The sequence below is a fragment of the Anguilla rostrata genome, chromosome 8, assembly GCF_018555375.3.
Source record: "Anguilla rostrata isolate EN2019 chromosome 8, ASM1855537v3, whole genome shotgun sequence".
Classification (NCBI taxonomy): domain Eukaryota; kingdom Metazoa; phylum Chordata; class Actinopteri; order Anguilliformes; family Anguillidae; genus Anguilla; species Anguilla rostrata.
Genome location: NC_057940.1, coordinates 52,676,764 through 52,697,857, shown reverse-complemented (window position 1 = coordinate 52,697,857; position 21,094 = coordinate 52,676,764). Strand labels below are relative to the sequence as shown.

At 43.5% G+C, this 21,094-nt stretch overlaps 2 protein-coding genes across 4 annotated transcripts; both read right to left on the bottom strand.

Annotated features, from left to right (window-relative positions):
- Positions 1-667: 667 nt before the first annotated feature.
- Positions 668-1,680, bottom strand: lsm10 (LSM10, U7 small nuclear RNA associated). Its single transcript, XM_064348770.1, has 2 exons — positions 1,526-1,680; positions 668-1,070 (listed from the first exon to the last, which is right to left on the bottom strand). The coding sequence occupies exon 2, from the start codon at positions 1,064-1,066 to the stop codon at positions 698-700; it is 369 nt and encodes a 122-aa protein (XP_064204840.1). The 5' UTR covers positions 1,067-1,070; positions 1,526-1,680; the 3' UTR covers positions 668-697.
- A 142-nt stretch (positions 1,681-1,822) lies between these two features.
- On the bottom strand, positions 1,823-20,876 carry oscp1a (organic solute carrier partner 1a). Of its 3 annotated transcripts, none has more exons than XM_064348767.1 (11): positions 20,577-20,876; positions 19,756-19,785; positions 18,954-19,108; positions 18,301-18,468; positions 5,931-6,011; positions 5,729-5,832; positions 5,420-5,548; positions 4,358-4,427; positions 3,890-4,029; positions 3,623-3,686; positions 1,823-3,249 (listed from the first exon to the last, which is right to left on the bottom strand). In XM_064348767.1, exons 1-11 carry the CDS (start codon positions 20,686-20,688, stop codon positions 3,130-3,132), a joined length of 1,173 nt encoding a protein of 390 aa, XP_064204837.1. In that variant the 5' UTR covers positions 20,689-20,876; the 3' UTR covers positions 1,823-3,129. The 3 variants fall into 3 exon arrangements, with proteins under 3 accessions (XP_064204837.1, XP_064204838.1, XP_064204839.1); XM_064348768.1 differs by having other exon boundaries at positions 3,890-4,026; XM_064348769.1 differs by lacking the exon at positions 19,756-19,785.
- Positions 20,877-21,094: the final 218 nt, after the last annotated feature.

Here is a 21,094-nt window from a genome sequence, read left to right as displayed (position 1 = left end):
CACCCTGTCCCCCTTGAATTCATGGGTACTAACGGCACTTAAAAACTCTTTCACGTGTATTTTTTTTTTTTGACGTCAAACCACTGTGAGAACCCGAGCAAAGACATGCAGTTGGCATCGGTGCTTCTGATGCTAAAACCAAGATCCTTACTGTAGGCATGAGACCCTCGGCCCACATGAGATTATAAATGGGGCGGCAGTGTAGTATCGTGGGTGAGGAGTTGGTCTTGTAACCTAAAGGTCACAGGTTCATTTCCCGGGTTGGACACTGCCGTTGTACCCTTGAGCAAGGTACTTAACCTGAATTGCTTCAGTATATATCCAGCTGTACAAATGTAATGTAAGTGCTATGTAAGTCATGAGTTGTGCAAGTCTCTGTGGATAAGAGCATCTGCTAAATGCCTGTAATGTAAATGAGCTGCAGTATAAATGCAATCCAATAACGACATGGTCTGCTCTCCCAATTCAATTAGCAACTCTTTGGTGACAAATGTCCCCCTCATACATGCAGAAAATTAGGTGTGCATATGGGCGTACAGCAGTTTGTACTGTAAACCAAAAAAGTGTTTGGCCAGGTGCTTTAAGTGAGATTGCATCTCCAATTAATACACACACGCTCAGAATTCAAAAGAAAGACATATGTAGTTTAATCCATATTTTTTCGAAATTATTTATTTTTTTTGCAGTCCAGATAAGGTCATTTTTTATTTTTGGCATACTCCCTCCGGCCACCCTTGTCCCCGCCGAAATTTCGCACGCGGCTGATCACCCTCAGCTGTTCTTGAATGGTGTCCATGATGTCCACGTTGTCCGGAATGTGGACGTATCTGACGTTCCGGCCGGTGATAAAGAGGTCAGCCAGCTTGCTGATGTGCCCTCGCCTGTCCCTGTACACCACCTCCTCCAGGCGGATGTTCATAAAGGCGTCAACGTTCAACACGCGTCCCCGCGCAGTGCTCTCGTCGCGTAGGTCCACTGTGGTCACCTGGCCATGGAGACCCTGCAGAAGGATGACCATGCTGTTCTCGGCGATCGTGCGCTCGCGGATGGAGTGCGTCACCTCCATAGTTCTACGGGAAATAGGTTTGGTGTAAAGCAGAGAAAGTGATCAACCGTGGCTTCAAATAATTACGCTTTGTGCACAAGTTGATAGCATTCTGTCAGCTTCTAGACTAGTAAACTATGGAATAAATCACTATGACAATGCAACGTTTGCTCAATGAGCATGCAAAACGCAAACTGCTTCTGATCTGCTTTGAAGTTAGCTTTGAGCAGACAACATACAAAGTAACACTAACCCGTGCGTTCGCTATCACCTTGCTGTGTACAACCAGCAAGCTAATTGCAAACGTATATAGTAAAACCAAAAAACATCAGTGCAACAAATAATGCCATTATAGCCAACTATAAACAAGAGTTGACTGATTTCGCTTACATTATTAGGTATTGGCGCTGGTCAGCAAACACATAGCCACGTTTTTAGACCGGATTAGGTAGACAAAATAATGGTGTTTTTAATACTCACCCAAACTCATGAGCTTAATTGCCTGATATTTTCGGTAGTTTATCTCGCTCCAGAGGGACTACAGCTAGCTAAATCGATTAACGTTGCTTGCTGCAGGACTGTGAATGCACCGCGTAGCTGCTATACACACACAGCGCTGTAGAATGTAACTGGATGATGACGTAGCGTCTCTTGTATTATACGTCTTTATCATGGCTTCAGAAGAAATATTGAGAAGACAATTGTTTTGTTCAATTCGTGTTTTATTTCTGCATAATCAAATCAAGACAATCTATGTCAGTGAAAACATTATGAAACAAGCACAACACTCTGGGTCAATGGCAAAGCGCTTAGCTTGAGTTTTAAATCTCAGGTAAACGTGCATTACGTGCGGATCCTTATTTCACAGCTCTGAATAGCTGTTGCAGTTGTAATGCAGTTCTCCGGTCATGCTGCAACTGACCCTAAATGTTTTCATGTTTCACACGCGCGTGCACACACACACGCATTCATCCATAACAGTATAAAGTGCATACAGAACAGTAAACGTGTACACACACTAACAACTTCAGAAGGTTTACGATGTTGACTGAAGACTGAAAATAGGGAACCCTGAGAAAATGGGCAACTTCATCCACCACGGCTGAGCTACTAGACCGAGCACCATCTTAAAATCTATAATAAACCACACAGTATTAGTCACTATAATTCACACAATCCCTGTAGTTTTTAAAGTCTTAAGTGACGAGGGTTTTGTAAAAAAACAAAACAAACGAATAACTTATTGATATGACAGTTGTAATCAAACAATTCATACGTGGTTAAAGTGCACATTCTCAGCTTTTATTTGACGATATTATACACTTTGGTTTCACTATGTAGAAATGACCACTTTTTGTACATAGCCCCCCATTTCAGGGCACCATACATTTTTGTTCTGTTGAGGTCTTCTTTGGCCTACCAGGCCCTTTGTGATTACTGAGCTCACCAGTGCTCTCTTTCTTCTTAATAATATTCCAAACAGTTGATTTTTGTTAGCCTAATGTTTGGCCTTTGTCTCTGACATTTTTTTCTTATTTATCAGCCTCATAATGGCTTTCTTGACTTTCCTTGGCACAACTCTGGTCCTCATGTTGATAAACACTAATAACAGACTCCAAAGCCAATCAGAAGTCCAGAATGAAAACTAGATACTGAAAGCTCTCTTATACCTGTTCAAAGGAAGCGATTGAACACACCTGACTAATCAGAAACACCTGTGAAGCCATCTGTCCCAAACATTATGGTTCCCAGAAATGAGGGGGATATGTATAACAGTGCTGTAATTTCTACATGGTGAAACCAAAATGTATTAAAATGCACTTTAATTAATAAAAGCTGAGAATATGTACTTTAACTCACGTGAATTGTTTGATTAATAATCTAAAATTGAGGAGTACAGAGCCAAATCAAGAAAAAATGTCTTAATGTGACGTCCAAAACATGGAGCTCACTGTATATGTACGAAACTGCCGACAAGGCAGCACCACAAAGTGACGTCAGGGTGAGCGTAGCATACTGTGTGTGTGTCAGATGAGGTTTATTGCATGGAGCTAAGAGCCTTGCAAAGCCCTCTGCCAAAGGCATCACAGCCCGTCCATCATGGCTAGAAGCTCCTCCCCCTTACTGCCGGGCTGCTGCGAGGGCTCCGCCTCCTCTTGGAACTCTCCCATGATCCGAGCCAGTTCCCCATTGGCCTGCTGGTCCTGGAAAACAAAACCCAAACGACCAATGGAATCGGAAGACTGCTCGTCACAGAGAGATGAATAAGCCATTATGATCTCATATTATCTCTGTGCCAGACTGTGCAGGTTTCAGAGTGTCAGATTCGCCCACGTCTCGCAGCATCTAGTTCCCTGTGAAGGGCCATGAGCCTCATATTCCCACTAGCCCACTGGATGAGAGACACGTCAAACACGCAAACACCTTATTTGCTTCACCCTCCTTACCAGGGAACTGGGACGTCCATTTTTGTCTCATTTCCTGCTCTTCCTCTAAGTGGCAGCAACACAGCTGACATTGCTTCATTCTTTAAACGTTAATACAGCTATCCCGCGGAGAAAATCTCATCAGTCCTACCTGTATTGCGCGGATATTTATAACTTCGTATGACAGGTTGTCAGGTCTAGACAAGAAGGCTTCCCTGAGGAGAAATAAAAAAAGAGACACTCAGTCACACAGTTACAGTAAAGTGCTGTTTTTGAACAAACCCCCCCTGTCGTGAAGTGAGAGTACTGCATGTCCCACAGTGAATGCAAACGGGTTCTCGGTACGTGGTCTCGCACATCCAGAACCAAACTCTTTCACGGGGTCGGCAGAAGCATGGCGGGTCGAGGAAGGACTCACTCCTCTTCCTCGTCCGTGGAGAAGAGGTTGACCCGGAACCTGAAGCCGGAGTGGGCGGGGCTCTGAACATCCAAACGCCCCATCAGCCTGGACAGCAGGTTCAGCTCCTCTTTGGCCAGTGGATTGGGCGCTGCGTTCTTCTGGGGGAGGGGCAGACACAAGGAGAATCACGCCCACTCCTCACAGTCATTTTCAGGAAAGCTGCCTGCTCAGTACATTCAGTCCCGCGAATGTGCACTGGATTTATAAACACCATCCTACAGGCTGAAAATGAACTATTCAGAAGTAAATGTGTGTGTGTGTGTGTGTGTGTGCATGCATGTGCAAGACCATATTTACAAAAACTACACATTTAAACACACAGTCACAGGCCTACAAACCCCCAGTGTGTGTGTGCGCACGTGTGTGTGCATGGGCAAGACCATATTTACAAAGACTACACATTTAAACAGTCACAGGACTACAAACCTTGGCATGCTGGGAAGAGGCCTTGGACTTGGCCAACAGGTGCGTCTCAACTGGGCGGCTCACGCAGTACCTGCGTACGCGATGAACAGCGAGGTGGATTAAACAGATTTAGGGCGGAGCTTTCCGCAGGTGCTTAACGACGGCTGCAGCGTGAACCCTAAAGGGGCGGTTCCCCCAAAAATGAAATCAAGGTATGTTTCCACTTATCCGGAGTAGTACCTATCCGTCCACTTTCTCTGTAATGTGATGGGTTTTCTAGATATTCGCCGCAGCGCACCCTGATAAAACGCACCTTGTGAGTCCATAGTGTGGCTAACAGCTTTGAGATTCATGGTTGAGATATCAACGTGCGTAATTACACTTGTGAAGATCTCGACCACGAATTTCGAAGCTGTCATGTGCTTTAATAAAACAAGTCACTAACAAGTTGCTATATTGAAGCTACAACGAAAGGTCACATTCCACCACGTCACCTCACCACCGCTGGTTTCGTTACTAGTCCTCCTGCGCAAGAGTTCAAAGACACAGGCTATGCACTTTGGTCGAAGAAATATTATCCATTTTTGTCTCATTTCCTGTTCTTCCTCTAAGTGGCACCAACATAGCTAACATTGCTTCATACTTTAAACATTAACACAGCTATGTCATGGAGCAAATCTCATCAGTCCTCTCATCCACTCTATTGCGTGGATATTTATAACTTCATATGACAGGTTGTCAGGCCTAGACAAGAAGGTTTCCCCGAGAATAAATATTTCGATAAAACTGCAGAAATTAACCTCTGTGGATGCTTATGAGTCACCACGGGGTTATATCTGGAAAGACATGTTGCTGTTGAATTTTCTTTGAATGTCAACTTTTGGCGCTTTGAAGCCACACAAAGACGGACTCACAAGGTGCGATTTATCAGGGCGGGCTGCAGCTAACATGCAGAAAACTCGTCACATTTCAGCGAAACTATCTGGACGGACAGACCCTGGGTAGGTGGAAACATACCTTAATTTCATTCCTGGGTGAACTGCCCCTTTAAGCAGCGATCAGTCAGGGGAACGCCGCACGTACATGTTTGTGCCCAGCACTGTCGCTCTGTCCCCAAACACGTCGAAGGAGCCCTCGCGGACAGCGCTGGAGTAGGTTCCAACGGGCGGAAACGGAGTCCGCTTCACCTCCTTCCCCTGCGGGCCAAATATCCTGAGGCAGAGGTCAGGGGTTAGGGGTCAGGGGTCAGAGAAGGAAACATGGAAACAAGGTGTAAGAGGAATTCTGCCATTTATAATTATAGTGGCAGTTATTTTTTTTCTGGTACTTGTGGAGAGTGTAAGGCTGGATACTCCTCTCCATTAATACTGTAGCCATGGTGACCTAGAATACCTGATTACCCCTGGAACCTCTACCCCGTAGGGAACGGGCCCTGTAACTGGGAGGGCGAAACGACCGTTGGAGTTCTGAACTTTGTCCTTGAGAAAAAGCGACACCTGAGAAAGAGGAATTTAAAGAAAAACACCGTAGTTTTGAGTTACTGAGTTCTGATGCCACTTTTTATTGACCCCATGCTTTAAAGTACACACACTACCCTGATGTGTAAGTCCTGAAAGAAGAGGAGCAGCGTTTGTCTGATCAACTGGAACTCTCCTGCTGACAGTGGCACGTACATCTGTGGATGAAGCAGAAAGATGAATTAATCAAACCCATCGAAAAAACTAGGCATTTTTGAAGTTTTGTTTAATTTTTATTCAGTCAGTGTTCTAGAATTCCACTGCGTTCAGCTACTGGAAGTGATTGTTACATCAGCATTAGAATGTTCTAATCACATATTTGTGAGGGTTGAGTCTTATACAGAAAACACCTCCAGAGCACACTGCCCCCTATTTTCCAGGATTTACTAACTCATGAAAACTAAACTGTACCTGCGGGCAGCAGTGTAGTATAATGGGTAAAAAGCTGGCCTTGTAACCTAAAGGTCATAGGTTCGATTCCCAGGTAATCACTACCGTTGTACCCTTGAGCAAGGCACTTAACCTACATTGCTTCAGTATATATCCAGCTGTATAAATGGATGCAATGTAAATGCTATGTAAATGTTGTGTAAGTCGCTCCGGATAAGAGCGTCTGCTAAATACCTGTAATGTAATGTAATGGAAAGGCACAGGCGCAGAAATACAGTTTTTTGTAGTCAAACACAAGACTAGACTTGGGATTGTAGGTTTGCATACCTCTGTGGTTCCACGAACATGTAACTACTCAGTGAATAGATTATTTGAAATTCTCGCAGCACGACCAAGAGGCCCAGGAAGAAAGCAAAACAGACAGAGAGAACAACAGCATAGCCCAGTACACGGCTCACCAATAACACCTGTGTAAGCTAGACCCAAATCACTCAGATCTTACAGCGTCACCTGCTGCACAGCCGCAGAATCTCACAGCACAAATGGAAGATATTACCGCATCGCCCAGAGCATCATCAATGAATTGTTATTAATTAAAATGACACCAGTTCGGGTCGTGAAAAAGCATGGATTGATATCTTTGGGTCATCACTTGAAAAGGAACTCATAATGTTCCACCACGGGCCCAAAACACTGACAGGAACTCATAATGTGCCACCACTGGCCCAGAACACTGAGAGGAACTCATAATGTGCCACCACTGGTCCAGAACACTGACAGGAACTCAAAATGTGCCACCACTGGTCCAGAACACTGGCAGGCAGAGGTGAGACCAAGTCATTGATTTGTGATAATTGTCAAGTCGAGTGTAAAGTCATCAAATTTGTGACTCGAGTCCACATCCGTGCAGAACAAGCATTTGTTTATGTAATGTAGTAAAAATATAAAAATGCATTAAGCTGTAATTTATGTTGATTTATAATGTTAAGTAGTTAACTATGATCTGACTTAAGTTTTGGTTTAAAAAAATAAATAAAAATTTTAAAGAAATTTTGGCTGTTCGGAAAGCCAAAATTTTAATTTAATGACCCAAACAATGCATCCAAACATTTATTGAATGAGTGCAAATCCTTTATTGGAATGAAATCAAGTCGCAAAAACACAAAACGCACAGGTTAAAGCTAGCTAATAACATAGCTGATTAAGAACCTATTGTTTGGTAGCTAGCAGGGCTGCAGCTAGCCACTCCTATCACGGTTCACACAGGGGCTGTCTCTTTTATTACTCTCTTCGAATGTTGATAGAAGCTATAAAGCTTGATTTAAGTAGCTAATTAGCACATGTCCGTGCAGTTATTTTGATCAGCCGTTTACTTAACTACTCTTTACTTATTATTCAGGTGAAATTAGCTAGTTCAGAACTACTCCGATGATTAACTAATTGCTTACCTAACTACCTAACTAGCAAGCCAGCGGAGCAAATGCCACTGTAGCCAGTCCAATCTCAGGTCCTGCCAGCAGGACTATCACCGCACTATCCGAAGCTAGAAAGCTAGTTTCGTGTCATGTACAGAAACCATCGGCATCATATAGTCAGTAGATCCATTACCTTGCCTCTCCTATCTGAATATTATGTTATAGCATTGAAACGAGCATAGTTAGCAAACTAACTATCGGCCCATAGATTCCACCATAGAGCCTACATAGGAACCTCTATGGATTCCACCAACGCTACTCAGACCAAGACCAAGTAATCAATTGCAAAAGATTACTCAATCACTTGGGCAGGTGCAGCCGCGCTCGTGTTGATTGACGGGCGGTCTTACCAGTTTGAGAAGTGGCATTATAAAAAGAAAAACGGCGTTCAGAAATACAACTAACAACATACTCCTGTAAAGTCTTATTCAGGTGTGCGTAATGTCCAGCATATTTAGCAACCTAGATTGTCCATTCATATTAATATGCTTTTAGTTACACGAACATTTCTGTATTTGGCCTTCCTCAGTGTGCAAACAAGTGCAAAGATAAAACTTTGGCTTAACTAATTGTGCCTTCTCCAGCTTTTAAAATTTTTTAAAATTATTACAGATTCTGCATTTACCGCAGTAGGCTTTTTAAATTTTATTACAAGCTTGTTTTACATTTACAGGAAGCCTATTTACCAGGGGTTTTACATTTACTTTGTGTTTATAGGAAAGGCTATGCTGTTCTTTGCATGTAGATGTTCATGAGTTTTAAATTCTTCCTTTCCCCAGCTCTGCAATCAACCTAGACAACTAGATGCATCAATCAATCGACACCAAGTAAGACCATGGTTATGTATTTTTCACTGGTTGGATGCCGCTGTGCTTAAGACTTCTACTTCTTTCTTTTTTTTTTTGGCTGTGTGGATATTGTTGCTTATGCTTGGTGAGAGTTGTTGACAAGAAGTGAATATTATATTTAAGTTTGAATCTCCGGTGTTTGATTCCTGTGAGGAATTTTTGTGGTGATTTTGATATCAATTTCTTCTGATTTACGGCCGTGTTGCTGCTGTGCTGTTCAGAAGCGATTGCTGCGGACTGAACATTGGTGCGGTCTTTGTATTTTCTGGACTGATTATGTAGCAATCCAATGATATTGTGATGTTGTGAATTAATTGTAGGTGTTTAGATCTTAGCTTTGTTGCCGAAGCCCTGGTACTGACTTCAGAGTTGGTAGCATAGTTGGTAGAGTAGTTTAAGTGGGGAGCTAGAAGCAATGCTGCTGCACGGTTGGTGGTATTGGTGGTGGGTTGTAGGTGGGTCTGCCAGAAGACATCAAAGGTAAGGAGTTGGTTATGTACCTTCACTGGTGGAATGCCGCTGTGCTGAAGTGCTGTGTTTTTCTTTTGGCTTTTTGGAGATTGCTTGTGCTACACTAGGTGAATTGTTGTTGGAGTGAAGATTATATTTTTAATTAGGCTCTGTAGTGTTTGTTTCTGTTACTCTGAGGAAAAGCTACTTACTGTGAGTTGCTTATGTCTAAAGAGAAAAGGAGTACCTGTATTTTGGTGAAATGGAGACTTTTTGGGGTGATTTTGGTGTAATTTTCATTTGCTGCTGGTTTTAGCTGCTGTGCTGTTAAGAGATTGCTACAAATGATGCAAGTACATTTTAGTGATTCACTTTCAGTGTGTTGATGCTGTGTAGATTCATATTGTGCAGTGATTTCTGTAATTGGTGTCTGTTGCTAATCGTGGCTGAGTGAAGGTTATATTAAATTAGGGAAAAATCTGTAGATCTCCATTTTGGTGTTGTCATTGTTTTTCTGGACTGATTATGCTGTGATTTATTATTATTGTTGTTGTTTATGATGTGAATGAATTAGCCTAGTTGTAGAGATCTTGGCTGTGCGTTGCTGAAAGATCTGGTGCTGATTTGAGTTAGTGGAATTTGAGAGTAATTTAGGTGAGAAGCTAGAAGCAATGCTGCTGCACGGTTGGTGCTGGTGGTGGGTTGTAGGTGGATCTGCCCGAAGACATCAAAAGTAAGGAGATGGTTATGTACCTCCACTGGTGGAATGCCGCTGTGCTGAAGTGCTGTGGGGTTTTTTTTTTTTTTTGCTTTTTGGAGATTGTTGATTGTGCTACACTAGGTGAGTTGTTGTTGGAGTGAAGATTATATTTTTAATTAGGCTCTGTGTGTTTCTGTTACTTTGAGGAAAAGCTACTTGCTTGCTTATGTCTAAAGAGAAAAGAGGATTACCTGTATTTTGGCTAAATGTGAAATGGAGACTGGGGTGATTTTGATGTAATTTTCATTTTCTACTGGTTTTAGCTGCTGTGCTGTTAAGAGATTGCTACAAATGATGCAAGTACATTTTAGAGTGATTCGCTTTGTGTGATGCTGTGTGTAGATTTATATTGTGCAGTGATTTCTGTAATTGGTGACTGTTGCTAATAGTGGATGAGTGAAGTTTATATTAAATTAGGGCAAATGTGTAGATTATTTTGGTGTTGTCATTGTTTTTCTGGACTGTTAGCCTATATCATGCTGTGATGTGAAATAATTATAGTCTTGGATCTCAGAGTTAGTGGCATTTGAGAGAGAGTAGTTTAGGTGAGAAGCTAGAAGCAATGCTGCTGCTGCACGGTTGGTGTTGGTGGTGGGTTGTAGGTTGCCAGAAGACGTCAAAGGTACGGGCATGCTTATTTTAATTCAAAGCTGGTTTTTTCAAATGTGGTGTTGCAGTTTGTGTTTTTTTTTTTTTTTTTTTTTTTGCAATGATGGAAATGAGAATGTGATGCCAGTGATGTTGTCTGTTTCATGGTCTTGAAGGAATATAGGAACTTGGAATTTATTAGAATGGTTTTTGAGTGAAGGGATTTGGTTGCTTTTGTTGCTCTGGTACATGGTTTTTAGAGTGAAGGTGTGAGATGTTGCTGGCAGAGTAGTTTGTAAATGCTTGCAGATTTTAGCTTTGAGCTTAGAAGGGCTCGGCGGTTATCTGTGTTGCAGGTGATTAGATGATTGTCTGTGGTAAATGTGTAAAATAGGATTTGAGTGGTCTGACTGGCTTACTGATTGAGGTTCAGGGTTTGCCCATGGCTATGGTGCCCATATTGTATGTGCCCTGTGATGGATAGGTGCACCTCCTAGCGCAATTCATGCTTGGATAGGTTCCAGTCAACGTGTCACAGGGTGAGCAGTTGAACCACCTCCTCAGGCTTCTGACTGGCTTCTCTGTTTGTGCTGGAATCCACTCTCCATCCACTTCGAACCAAGTGCTTGTCATCCGCCTTGTCCTTTCATCTCTCCAGTACCAGCCACCTTGAATTGCTGGGTCTGAAGCTCATTCTTGCTTAGGCAGTGGATTTGTCCAAGTTTTCAGACACTCCTCTCTCCTCTTTCACTGACTATGTAGTGATGGTCATGCTCTCTGTGAATGTTCATGTTGGTGGTTGCCACACCTTGGATTTTGTCTTGGGTCCTCTGCTTGGTCTTTCAGCAGAGTCCACAAGGAAGTAAACAGCAGCTATGATGAACATCGTGCACCCTGTTACTGCCAAGCCTCTACTGTTTGGTAGTATAGTCGCATACTGTTACCCTTACCCTGAAATCATTAAAAAAAATAAAAACTAATAGAAAAAAAATAGGAAAAAGTAGAAATTAAAAATTAAAACCTAAAATAATTAGTAATAATATAACTCATGAAATGTATTTTAGGAAATTAATTCTTTTAAATATAACTCAAAATAAATGGCAATAAAAATAAGTAGGCTAAATAGAAATTTAGAATAGTTCAGGATGAGGGTTATAGTGTACGACTGTACAACCAGAGGCTGGGAGTGACATGGTTATGGGGTGCACAGTGTCCATCATAGCTTTCGTTTACATCCTTGTGGACTCTGCTGAAAGACCAAGCAGAGGGCCCAAGACAAGATCCAACGTGTGGCAACCTTTGACATGAACTTTCAGACAATATGACCATCACTACATAGTCGGTGAATGAGGAGAGATCGGTGTTTGAAGACCTGGACAGATCCACTGCCGAAGCCAGAATGACCTTCAGACTCAGCGATTCAAGGAGGCTGGTAGTGAAGAGACGGAAGGACAAGGCGGATGACAACCACTTGGTTTAAAGTAGATGAACAGCCGATTCCAGCACAAATGGAGAAGCCAGTCAGAAGCCTGGGGAAGTGGTCTGGCTGCTCACTCTGTGACATGGTGAGTGTGAAGAGGACGGCACACCGCACACATGGCTGGGTGCAAAGGGTGGAGAAGGGTGGTGTCCCTGTGTAACCCAAGGTCTAGTGTTCTCAGCATGCACTCCTCACCAAACTCCTCTAAACCCATTTCGGCGTACAAGCTCACAGTATCCGTAGTGGAACCAGTGGACAGGAACATTAGCAGCTAACCTCCAAAGATTCCAAAAGCTTCAGCAGAGTTGGCCTTAATGGCAGGGGAACAAAATGGCAGATGCCTTTCAGAGAAGAGATTGAGGACTGCGACTGCAAGAACCAAGTGAGGTGAGCATCGATCAAGGTTCACGTCGTGGCTCTGATTTTTCAGCTGATGAAAAGACGACTTGACACTGGCCTTATTCCCCTGGAAGACCCTTTGCAAAGCCATTGGATGAAGACTGGAGTCGGTGAAGGAGCACAAGCAATACAATTGTGCTGGAGGTAATGGTGCCATAGGAAGAGAGGTTGGAGGAAGTCAATGAAATGAACCCACTGAAGGATCAATCACTTAAGGATGTGTGCATAGAGGAGAGCTGGGCATCTAGGTGCTTACCAGTGGACGTGGGATAAGAGGTTTCTAGGGACTGGATGCAGAGGAAACTGAGGATTCCTGGAGCAAAGACAGCAACATACAAGACTGTGGAAAAACCGCTAAACAGGAGAAAGCAAGAGCATAAAACGATATTTGACTGAAGAGTGCAGGGGAGTGGATCAGCTACCTGGATCAGGCTAGGCCATTGATAACAAAGTTGTCCTCCAAAGAGGGGGGTGGTGGTGGGCAAGAAAAACCTTAGTGTTAACCAGTGGAAGTAGACCCAGGTTGTTACACAGGTTAGTTACTCTGAAGGTACCTCAGTGTTTTTTCTTTTTCACTGTTTTGTGGTAAGTGAATTCCAGTTCAAACAGAAGCCAGTCAGAAGCCTGGGCTAGACCAACAAAAACAAAGATCCTCCAAAGAGTGGGAGTGGTGGTAAATTGTGTGCAGCCATGCTACAAGACATTAGCCCCCCGGTGGCTAGCCTCTGCTACACTAATCCCCCCCCCCCCCCCCCCCAGTTGGAGGAGGACAAGCTGAGTACTGATGTGGTATGAGAGGGTGGCTGGCTACGGCAGGTGATGAAGACCAGGTGCTGGCAGAAGACCGGTTGAAGGGGGTGAGGTGGCCACTGTGCGGAATTAAGAACCATTTTACTCTGTAAAGCACTTTTGAATTGCCCCAGTGTATGAAATGTACTGTACAAATAAAGCTGCCTTGCCTTGCCAGTGCCAGAATCGTGTCCAAGAGGCGCTGCAGGATTGTACAGGAGCCCTCCCAGTCACTGTTGAGCATGTCGTGGAAAACAGGTTTGACGACCATGAATGGAAGCTTTTGGTGTACCAGTGACCCATGGATGAGAAGCTTCATTGGATGCAATCCATGAAGGTTCATGCTGGTGGTTGCAGCACCTTGGATTTTGTCTTGGGCCCTCTGCTCGGTCTTTCTGCAGAGTTTGCAAGGATGTAAACAGCAGCTATGATGGACACTGTGCACCCTGTAACTGTACCACCCCCAACCTCTGTTTTGTAGTACAGTCACACACTTGTAACCCTCATCCTGAACTTATCCAAGTATTTCTGTAGGTTAATAATAATAATAATAATAAATAAAAAAATAATAGTAGTAGTTATTCTTATTAACATAAATAAACAAATAATAAATAAATTAAATAAAAAATATTAAACTCTAACCCTAGCCCTAATAAAATAAAAAATTAAAGAAATAAATAAAAATAAATAGAATCAATAGAAACCTAAAAAATAATTATGAAAAATAAAATTAAATACAATTAATTTTAAAAAGGTTCAGCATGAGAGTTACAGTGTGTGACTATTTTACCAGAAGCTGGGGGTGGACCCAATTTACAAGGTGCATGGTGTTCATCACAGCTGCCTTCTGCATCCTTGTGGACTCTGCAGAAAGACCAAGCAGAGGACCTAAAACAAAATCCAAACCTGAATCTTCACGGATGGCATAACCATCACTACGCAGTCAGTGACAGAGGGGAGATGGGCTGAGATGACATTGAGGACTGGGACTGCATGGACAAACTCCAGGTCAGCACTGATCAAGGTTCACACTGGCTTACTGTAATTAGTAGTGGATGAAGAGGAGACTAGCCTTTTTCCCCTGGAACATCACAAGAGGGGTGGTGGGCAAGAATAAAACCAAAACGTGCCAAAAAGTATTGTTGAATGGATGACGTCAGATTCAACATGGGTTGAGTGGATTCAAAAAGCCAGTCGGAAACCGTGGCAGGGTATTGGATTAGCTATACAGTTCATTCTGGACCTGATCAACCCAGTCTGTCTCCTTCAGAAAGTGTGTGTGACAGCACCAAAACAACTACTGATGAAAGGACCTCATCTGCATATAAAGCCAGGAGCAGTAGTGTCACTGGTGTGCACATTTGAAGGGTAAGTATGTAAATTTCCCTTCCTGGATTGTGGCCTTGTCGTGGCGGAAGGGCTTGCGAGGTCTTATGATCCCCAGAGCTATGTCATCGGGGGTATTACATGTCCCCCGGTAGGGTCTCCCAAGGCGAACAGGTCTGGGGTGAGGACCCAGACTAACACAATCCAATCGACCCCTAATTATGGTGAACAATTACAACACTAAATTTACCCTGCCCGGAATAGGGTTACCGAGACCCATCTCTGGAGCCAGGCCTGGGGGTGCTGTCCGCAGGCGAACGCCTGGTGGCGGGGTAACCCACGTATCTCGGCTGGGCCCAGCCAGAAAAGACTGCCTGGGAAAATCGAGTGGGCCCACCACCCGCAAGGTTCGGGGTAGGGGTCGGGTGCAATGCCCATCAGGCAGGGGGCAAGAACAGGGTAGATCCGTGCGTCATCTGCCCAGACAACGGAAACTGATTCTTGGCATGTGGAACGTTACCTCTCTGCTGGGGAAGGAGCCAGAGCTGGTGTGTGAGGTTGGGAAGTACCAACTAGATATAGTTGGACTCTCCTCTACACACAGTGTTTGCTCTGCAACCAAACTCCTGCATAGGGGTGGTCTCTCCTACTCGGGAGTTGTTCAGGGTGAGAGGCACCGGGCAGGAGTGGGGATACTCGCAAGTCCCTGTCTGGTGGCCTAAACGTGTAGTGAGAGTCTGCTGGGAATTCCCTGGCAGAAGACTCAGTCCGGAATGATTTCAACTCTCACCGCCGAGAGAGCTTTTCCCGTTTCCCGGAGGAGGTTGGGGACATGGAATCTGAATGGACCTTGTTCAAAACCTCCTGTGGAAGCTGCTGCTAGAGGTTGTGGTCAAAAGCTGGTCGGTGCATGTCCTGGTGGCAACCCAAGGACCCGCTGGTGAACTCCAGCGGTGAGGGAGGCTGTCGAGCTGAAGAAAGACATTCCAGGCCTGGTTGGCTCTGGGAACCTCTGATTCAGCAGACGGGTACCGGCAGGTGAAAAAGGCAGCAGCTGTGGCAGAAGCAAAAGCCAGGGCATGGGCGCCTCCCTCTGGAGGTGTTCTGAGCTCGGCCACGGGGGAGGAGACCCAGGGGTAGACCTAGGACAAGGCTGGCCTGGGATCGCCTGGGGATCCACGGGGATGAGTTGGCGGAAGTCGCTGGGGAGAGGGATGTCTGGGCTGCTCTGCTTGCCCCTTTGCCACTGCGATCCTGACCTGGATTAAGCGGTTTAGAGAATGGATGGATGGGCATGTAAATTTTATTAGGAGGTGAGGGCAGTTTTTCCACATTGTTTATGCCCCCACCCTCCACTAGTTTGATTTTACTGCAGAAATAAAAAATAAAAAACTCCAGGATCTCCAGGATCACAGCATTATTTCAGGTAAGACCCTCACACTTTTTCAGTTTTTATTGTAAGCAATTACTTGTATTACTGTGGCGGAAATGTTTTACATGTTTGGTTTGTGGTATAATCTCATGACAAAACCAAACCAGTCTTTTTAGAACATTGCAACTTGAATATGCTTCAGCAGCTCTGCTTCTACTTTGACAGTTGTTCAGTTCTTCAATGTTAATTATAAAGGACTCTCTAATCTTCTGTGAAAATGCATAATTATTACCAAAAAGCCTGTGTCACCTGTTGTGTTACAGAAAAGCATGAAAAATCCATCACCAATCTTGATCTTTCCACCATAAATTCTGTAAATGTCTGTCTATTAAACATCAAATGGAGCAAAGACAACATGTACGGTTTCATTTTGTTGCTTTCATGAAGTAAGGTTTTGCCAAATGTAACAAAACCGCACCAAACACCAACAGATGCTGAGTTAAACTTTGCTTTGGGTTTGTAGCTGTTGTATGCTAATAGGGTGTGCTGGTTTAAACAGGATTTTGAAGAGGTGAAAGGTTAGACCCTACTGGTGGCTGTACTTCAAAGTTTGTCCTTGGCCATTTCCACATGTTTTCTGGTTTGTAAGTTTGGTGCAAAATCATTTAATATTATTTATTACATTACATTACAGGCATTTAGCAGACGCTCTTATCCAGAGCGACTTACACAACTTTTTACATAGCACTTTACATTGTATCCATTTATACAGCTGGATATATACTGAAGCAATGCAGGTTAAGTACCTTGCTCAAGGGTACAACGGCAGTGTCCTTACCCGGGAATCGAACCTGCGACCTTTCGGTTACGAGCGCAGTTCCTTACCCACTGTGCCACACTCCGTCCTTATAGTTTTGTTATAATACTGAAGTTAATGTGTGTGATCCTGCTGTAATTGCTGGACGGGCTGTCCTGTGCTTTGGTGTTTATGATGTGATTTGAAACTTTCCCACACAAACATGAGGCCTTTTTTATTTTTTATTTTTTTTCTTTCCCCCTGAAGTGAAATTAATCTTGTGTTGCTTGTAGGTCTTTCATTTGGACATTTCTCATTCGTTTCAGTGTATTTACTGAATTGAATTTGATCTGTGGATTGTTCAATGGAATTGCTGTTATTACAAGCGGTATGTCAAGTAAAATTTGATTAATTGACATTGCTTGCTATTGTGCTGTCTCTCCATGTAATATTTTACTATCACTGCTTATTCGGTGCGATTATCTTTTTTTTTTTTTTTTTCCTCGCAAGCAACAATACATTTTATTTGCACAAGAAATATATCCATGTTTGCTCCAGGGGTTTCAGAAGGAGGCGTGGTGATTTGGATAAACAACATTTAGCCCATCTGTACTAAACACGGTGCAGTTCTCTCACTACTGTAGGTGCTCCTAATCTGTTTAAAAGTTTCTAATTTTGCGGTCACACACACACACACACACACAAGGGTAACTCAAATTTGCATTCATGCAAACCAGGCAGTGCACATACAGTACAGAACTCCCTCCATGGTAAATGCAAGAAGCCCCTGAAGATCCTATATACAATAAAGACATTTATGGAGGATAAAACCGCAGCATTGTGTGGGCGATTTGAACTAAGTATTTTGCAGGCCACGAATAAGAACAAATTTGTATGCATAGGCCATATGTCCAAGACGTGTGGCAGGGCTCTGTTTGCGGGAGGAATTCAGGGCAAATGGAGGACCACGCCTACTGGTTAAGTAGGCACACACCTGGATGAGGTTACGAATCAGTCCAGGATTTAAGTGTGCTTCTTTCCACAGTAGGTGTTGAGACCGGGGATCCCCTACGACGGAGAGAGAGCCAGAGCCCGTACGACGTATGCAGCTGAAAAGCGACCCGTGTAATTTCATTTATTTTGTCTTTGTTGTTTTAGTTTATTGTTTTTGCCCAGATCCCATGAGGGTGACGGGCAAAGGTTTTTCGTTTGTTTTGCTGATTGCTCTCTCTCTCGCTCGCAATAAAACGCCGGAGGTTATCCGGAATTTCTGCATCTCCCCGTGTCCAGCTCTTTTGTCCCTTCCAGGGTAGTCATGGCATGTGACATATATATATATATATATATATTATAATTATAAATATTTAATATAAATTATTAAATATGATTTTATTTTATATATTATTTATTATATATATATATATATATATATCTCTCTAAAAATACAACATTTTGTGAAGTGCATAAATGGTAATGCTAACACTAGACCTGGCTGAGTGTCCCTGGCCTTTTGTCTCAAGGATGCATGCCCTGCTACCACACATTGATCTGCACACGGTGTCTGGTGCTGAATACTAGGTGTGCCAGCGCAGGCTGTGCCTGGCAGCTCTGCCATAGAATCTTCCGGAAAGAAAGGATTTCAGCCAGCCGTGATTTCCCCACCTCAATACGCGAGAGCGACCTTTCTGCTTAATCTGACGCCCGCAGTCCGACTGCACAGGAACTCTTAATGTGCCACCGACAGGATCTGTCTGCTCCAGGTTGCAAGCCCCACCTCAATCAGCAGCCGATGCGTCTCTTCCACCTGGTTGAAGATGGCGGGCACGTCCTTCACAAAGTTCTTGACTGCGTCCAGGTGGTTGAAGGACACCAGCAGCAGGTCTCTGGGCCGCGGGCAGAGCAGGACTTGGTATTTGAATGCCATGATCATCAGATCATAGAGCTGTGAGGTAAACAGAAGCCCAGTAAGGCCATGCAAAGCAGAGGTAATGACCTAAAATGGCTGCCGTTCTTTCCTGTGTGGCAGCCAAGGGGCCAGCTTTTGGTTCTCAACCTCAGCACCAGATGCAATGTCACCCCCTGCTGACATATGATTTTCCACTCAAATATTGATATTCACTCCATGCATTATATTAGGAAGAAAACATTAACACATTATTTTTCCAAGGTAAAATATCTTTTTCCTACCACACAAAGATATGACTTATGAATTTATTTTAGCCAATGTCTGCGCTACCCTCATTGTACATGCGATGTAGGCACATGACCAAGGACACAACTTGAGCATGTCCGCTGAGCGAAAAAAACGGTACTTCCTGGTTCTGATGTGCTCCCCATAGGTTTCTATTGGTGTTGCTGTCTCTACATATTACATACTCTAAGGTGGCAGCAGGCGAGGGAATATCACTGTTGCCCCCCCCCGCTCACCTTGTCCATGCTGGCGTGATTCAGCCTCATGATGGAGGAGTGGGCCAGGCGCTCGAACACCGTCCTCAGGGCCTTGTTGGAGTACACCTCCTGCGGCTTCAGAAGCTCCTCCATAAACTTCCTGTTGAACATGGTGGTGACGATGTCATTCATGACTGCGTGAAAGAGGGAGCAGGGAGGGAGAGAGTGTCGAGGACACAGTGGGAGAGCACAGAGGAACAGTAAGGTTGCCAGCAACAAAAAAAAGTTTACTAGTGCAGCATGTAATATGAAGGGGGGACGGGGGGGGGGGGGAACTCCAGTCTCATCCCCCATTTAACTGGTAGTGCACACACAGCCTTGTGCCTGGTGGACAAACAGCAGTGGGGGCTTAACTGAGGACAGTCTACACCCTCTAAGAACAAAACAGCGGCATGGTTGAGGACACCCATTTTGTTTAGATTCCGTATGGTAGGGAACGCTGTGAAACTACAAATATGGAAGTTTCTGTAAACTGCAGTGTACTCAATTTAAAAAAAAAAAAAAAAAAAAATTATGGAATATATATAATGTTATAAACTGTATACATTATATTGTTCCTAAATGAGGGGAACCACAAACTGTTAGCCAGACAAACGAGACAACCCACATTTGTGACAATATATTAAGGCCCCTTATAAATGCAGGATCAAATCATATGGCAGGGGTGAGCGGTTTTGCTGTGAGGTTATCTAAGCTCATACTGTAAAAGGAACTAGGAAGGGGTGGGGATCCATTACATCACTACAGTAGCCTACATTACATTATTAATCAATTACAATACCTCGTTTCCTGTCCTCCCCAGTCCAATCAGCTACAAAGATGCATTTGCAAAAACAGTTTATACATAAAAGACAGTACAACAACCGATGACTGCCGATACTTCTACTACTAAAAAGATTAAAATAACAGTGACAGGTCTTAGCACGTTACATTTGACGGAACAGAAGTAATTATTTAAAAACTGCTTTCTAGCTAACTAAAGCACCCTGACAATGCGCAACTTGCTCATTTCTGCCGGGTGCACTTGGTCAAATGTATTAGCAACTCTTCACTGAAAAAACACAAACTGGGTGTCAGTCAATATAAAAGGTGTTCCGTGTATCACATACGGTGTGCGCGACAAGTAGAATGATGTCTCCTGACTGGTCACACTGTATGACTGGTGAAAATGCATTTGTGGTTATCTAAAATGTAATTATGGATAGTCAAACGAAGCTATTAAATGTTAAAATGGCTTGCCATTTCAGACATTAGCTGTCATAGCTACAGTTACCTCCCTGCTAAAATAGCTTGCTCAGTTAGCCATATTTATGGAGCAACTAAAATGTAGTAACGGTAAACGTTAATAACTCTCTCGTTTTGCCAGCAATGTACAGCTTGCTAAATAAGTTTATTTAATACGGTAACTAGTTATATAGATTGGTTGTCATAATTCCCCGTCCGTCAGATGAATGTAGGGGGGAGGGTGGTAAGCTTGTTTCGTCATCACCATACGTTGACAAGTTTAGCACTGGTGCAGCTACGCCAGTCAGCTAATCTAGGTACAAAGATAGTAATGACATTAGCAAAATAGTATAGTCTAGTTAGCTAGCTAGTGTATACCTTTCTTGGCTTTATCGACTGCTATATTCTGGGCTTGAAGGCGTTGATCCAGGATATACAGCATTTCTCCGCCAAGATTAATAAAAAGCAGTGGTAGCGTCCTCAGTGACATCTTCAAATTTATGTTAGCAAGTTAAATATCACACCGTTAGGGAACTGGACGAATGGTCGCACTGAGTTTCCTTCTTTATTTTTTAAAGTCGCTAATAAGAGCTAGCTAGCTAGCTACCTATGTAGCTAATCAGTTGGCTAGTACACATTCACAGCGTCTGTAGTGCCTGAAAGCGTCTCGTTACTAGGTCACAATAACAACCAATAATTAAGTGGATGGTTACTAAACCATACAATCAACCAATCATAAAACGGTATGCTACTATGCACACAATACAAACCAGAAAGCGGCTGCTTACTAAGCATTTTAATGAAACCACAAATTTTTGACACTCAAATACAGGGCAATATCATTCTCATTATTTAAAAGATCTGTTTAGCAGTTGGGGGGCGTTACAGAGCACAGC

Bases quoted from the DNA above. Each gene is read 5' to 3' on its own strand.
- oscp1a (XM_064348767.1), bottom strand. From the start codon at position 20,688: ATGTCACTGAGGACGCTACCACTGCTTTTTATTAATCTTGGCGGAGAA. The intron at 5,833-5,930 runs GTAGTGTGTGTA...CCTCTTTCTCAG, and splicing joins TTCAGGACTTACACATCAGG to GTGTCGCTTTTTCTCAAGGA. The intron at 3,250-3,622 runs GTAGGACTGATG...TTTGTTTTCCAG, and splicing joins TAAATATCCGCGCAATACAG to GACCAGCAGGCCAATGGGGA.
- lsm10 (XM_064348770.1), bottom strand. From the start codon at position 1,066: ATGGAGGTGACGCACTCCATCCGCGAGCGCACGATCGCCGAGAACAGC.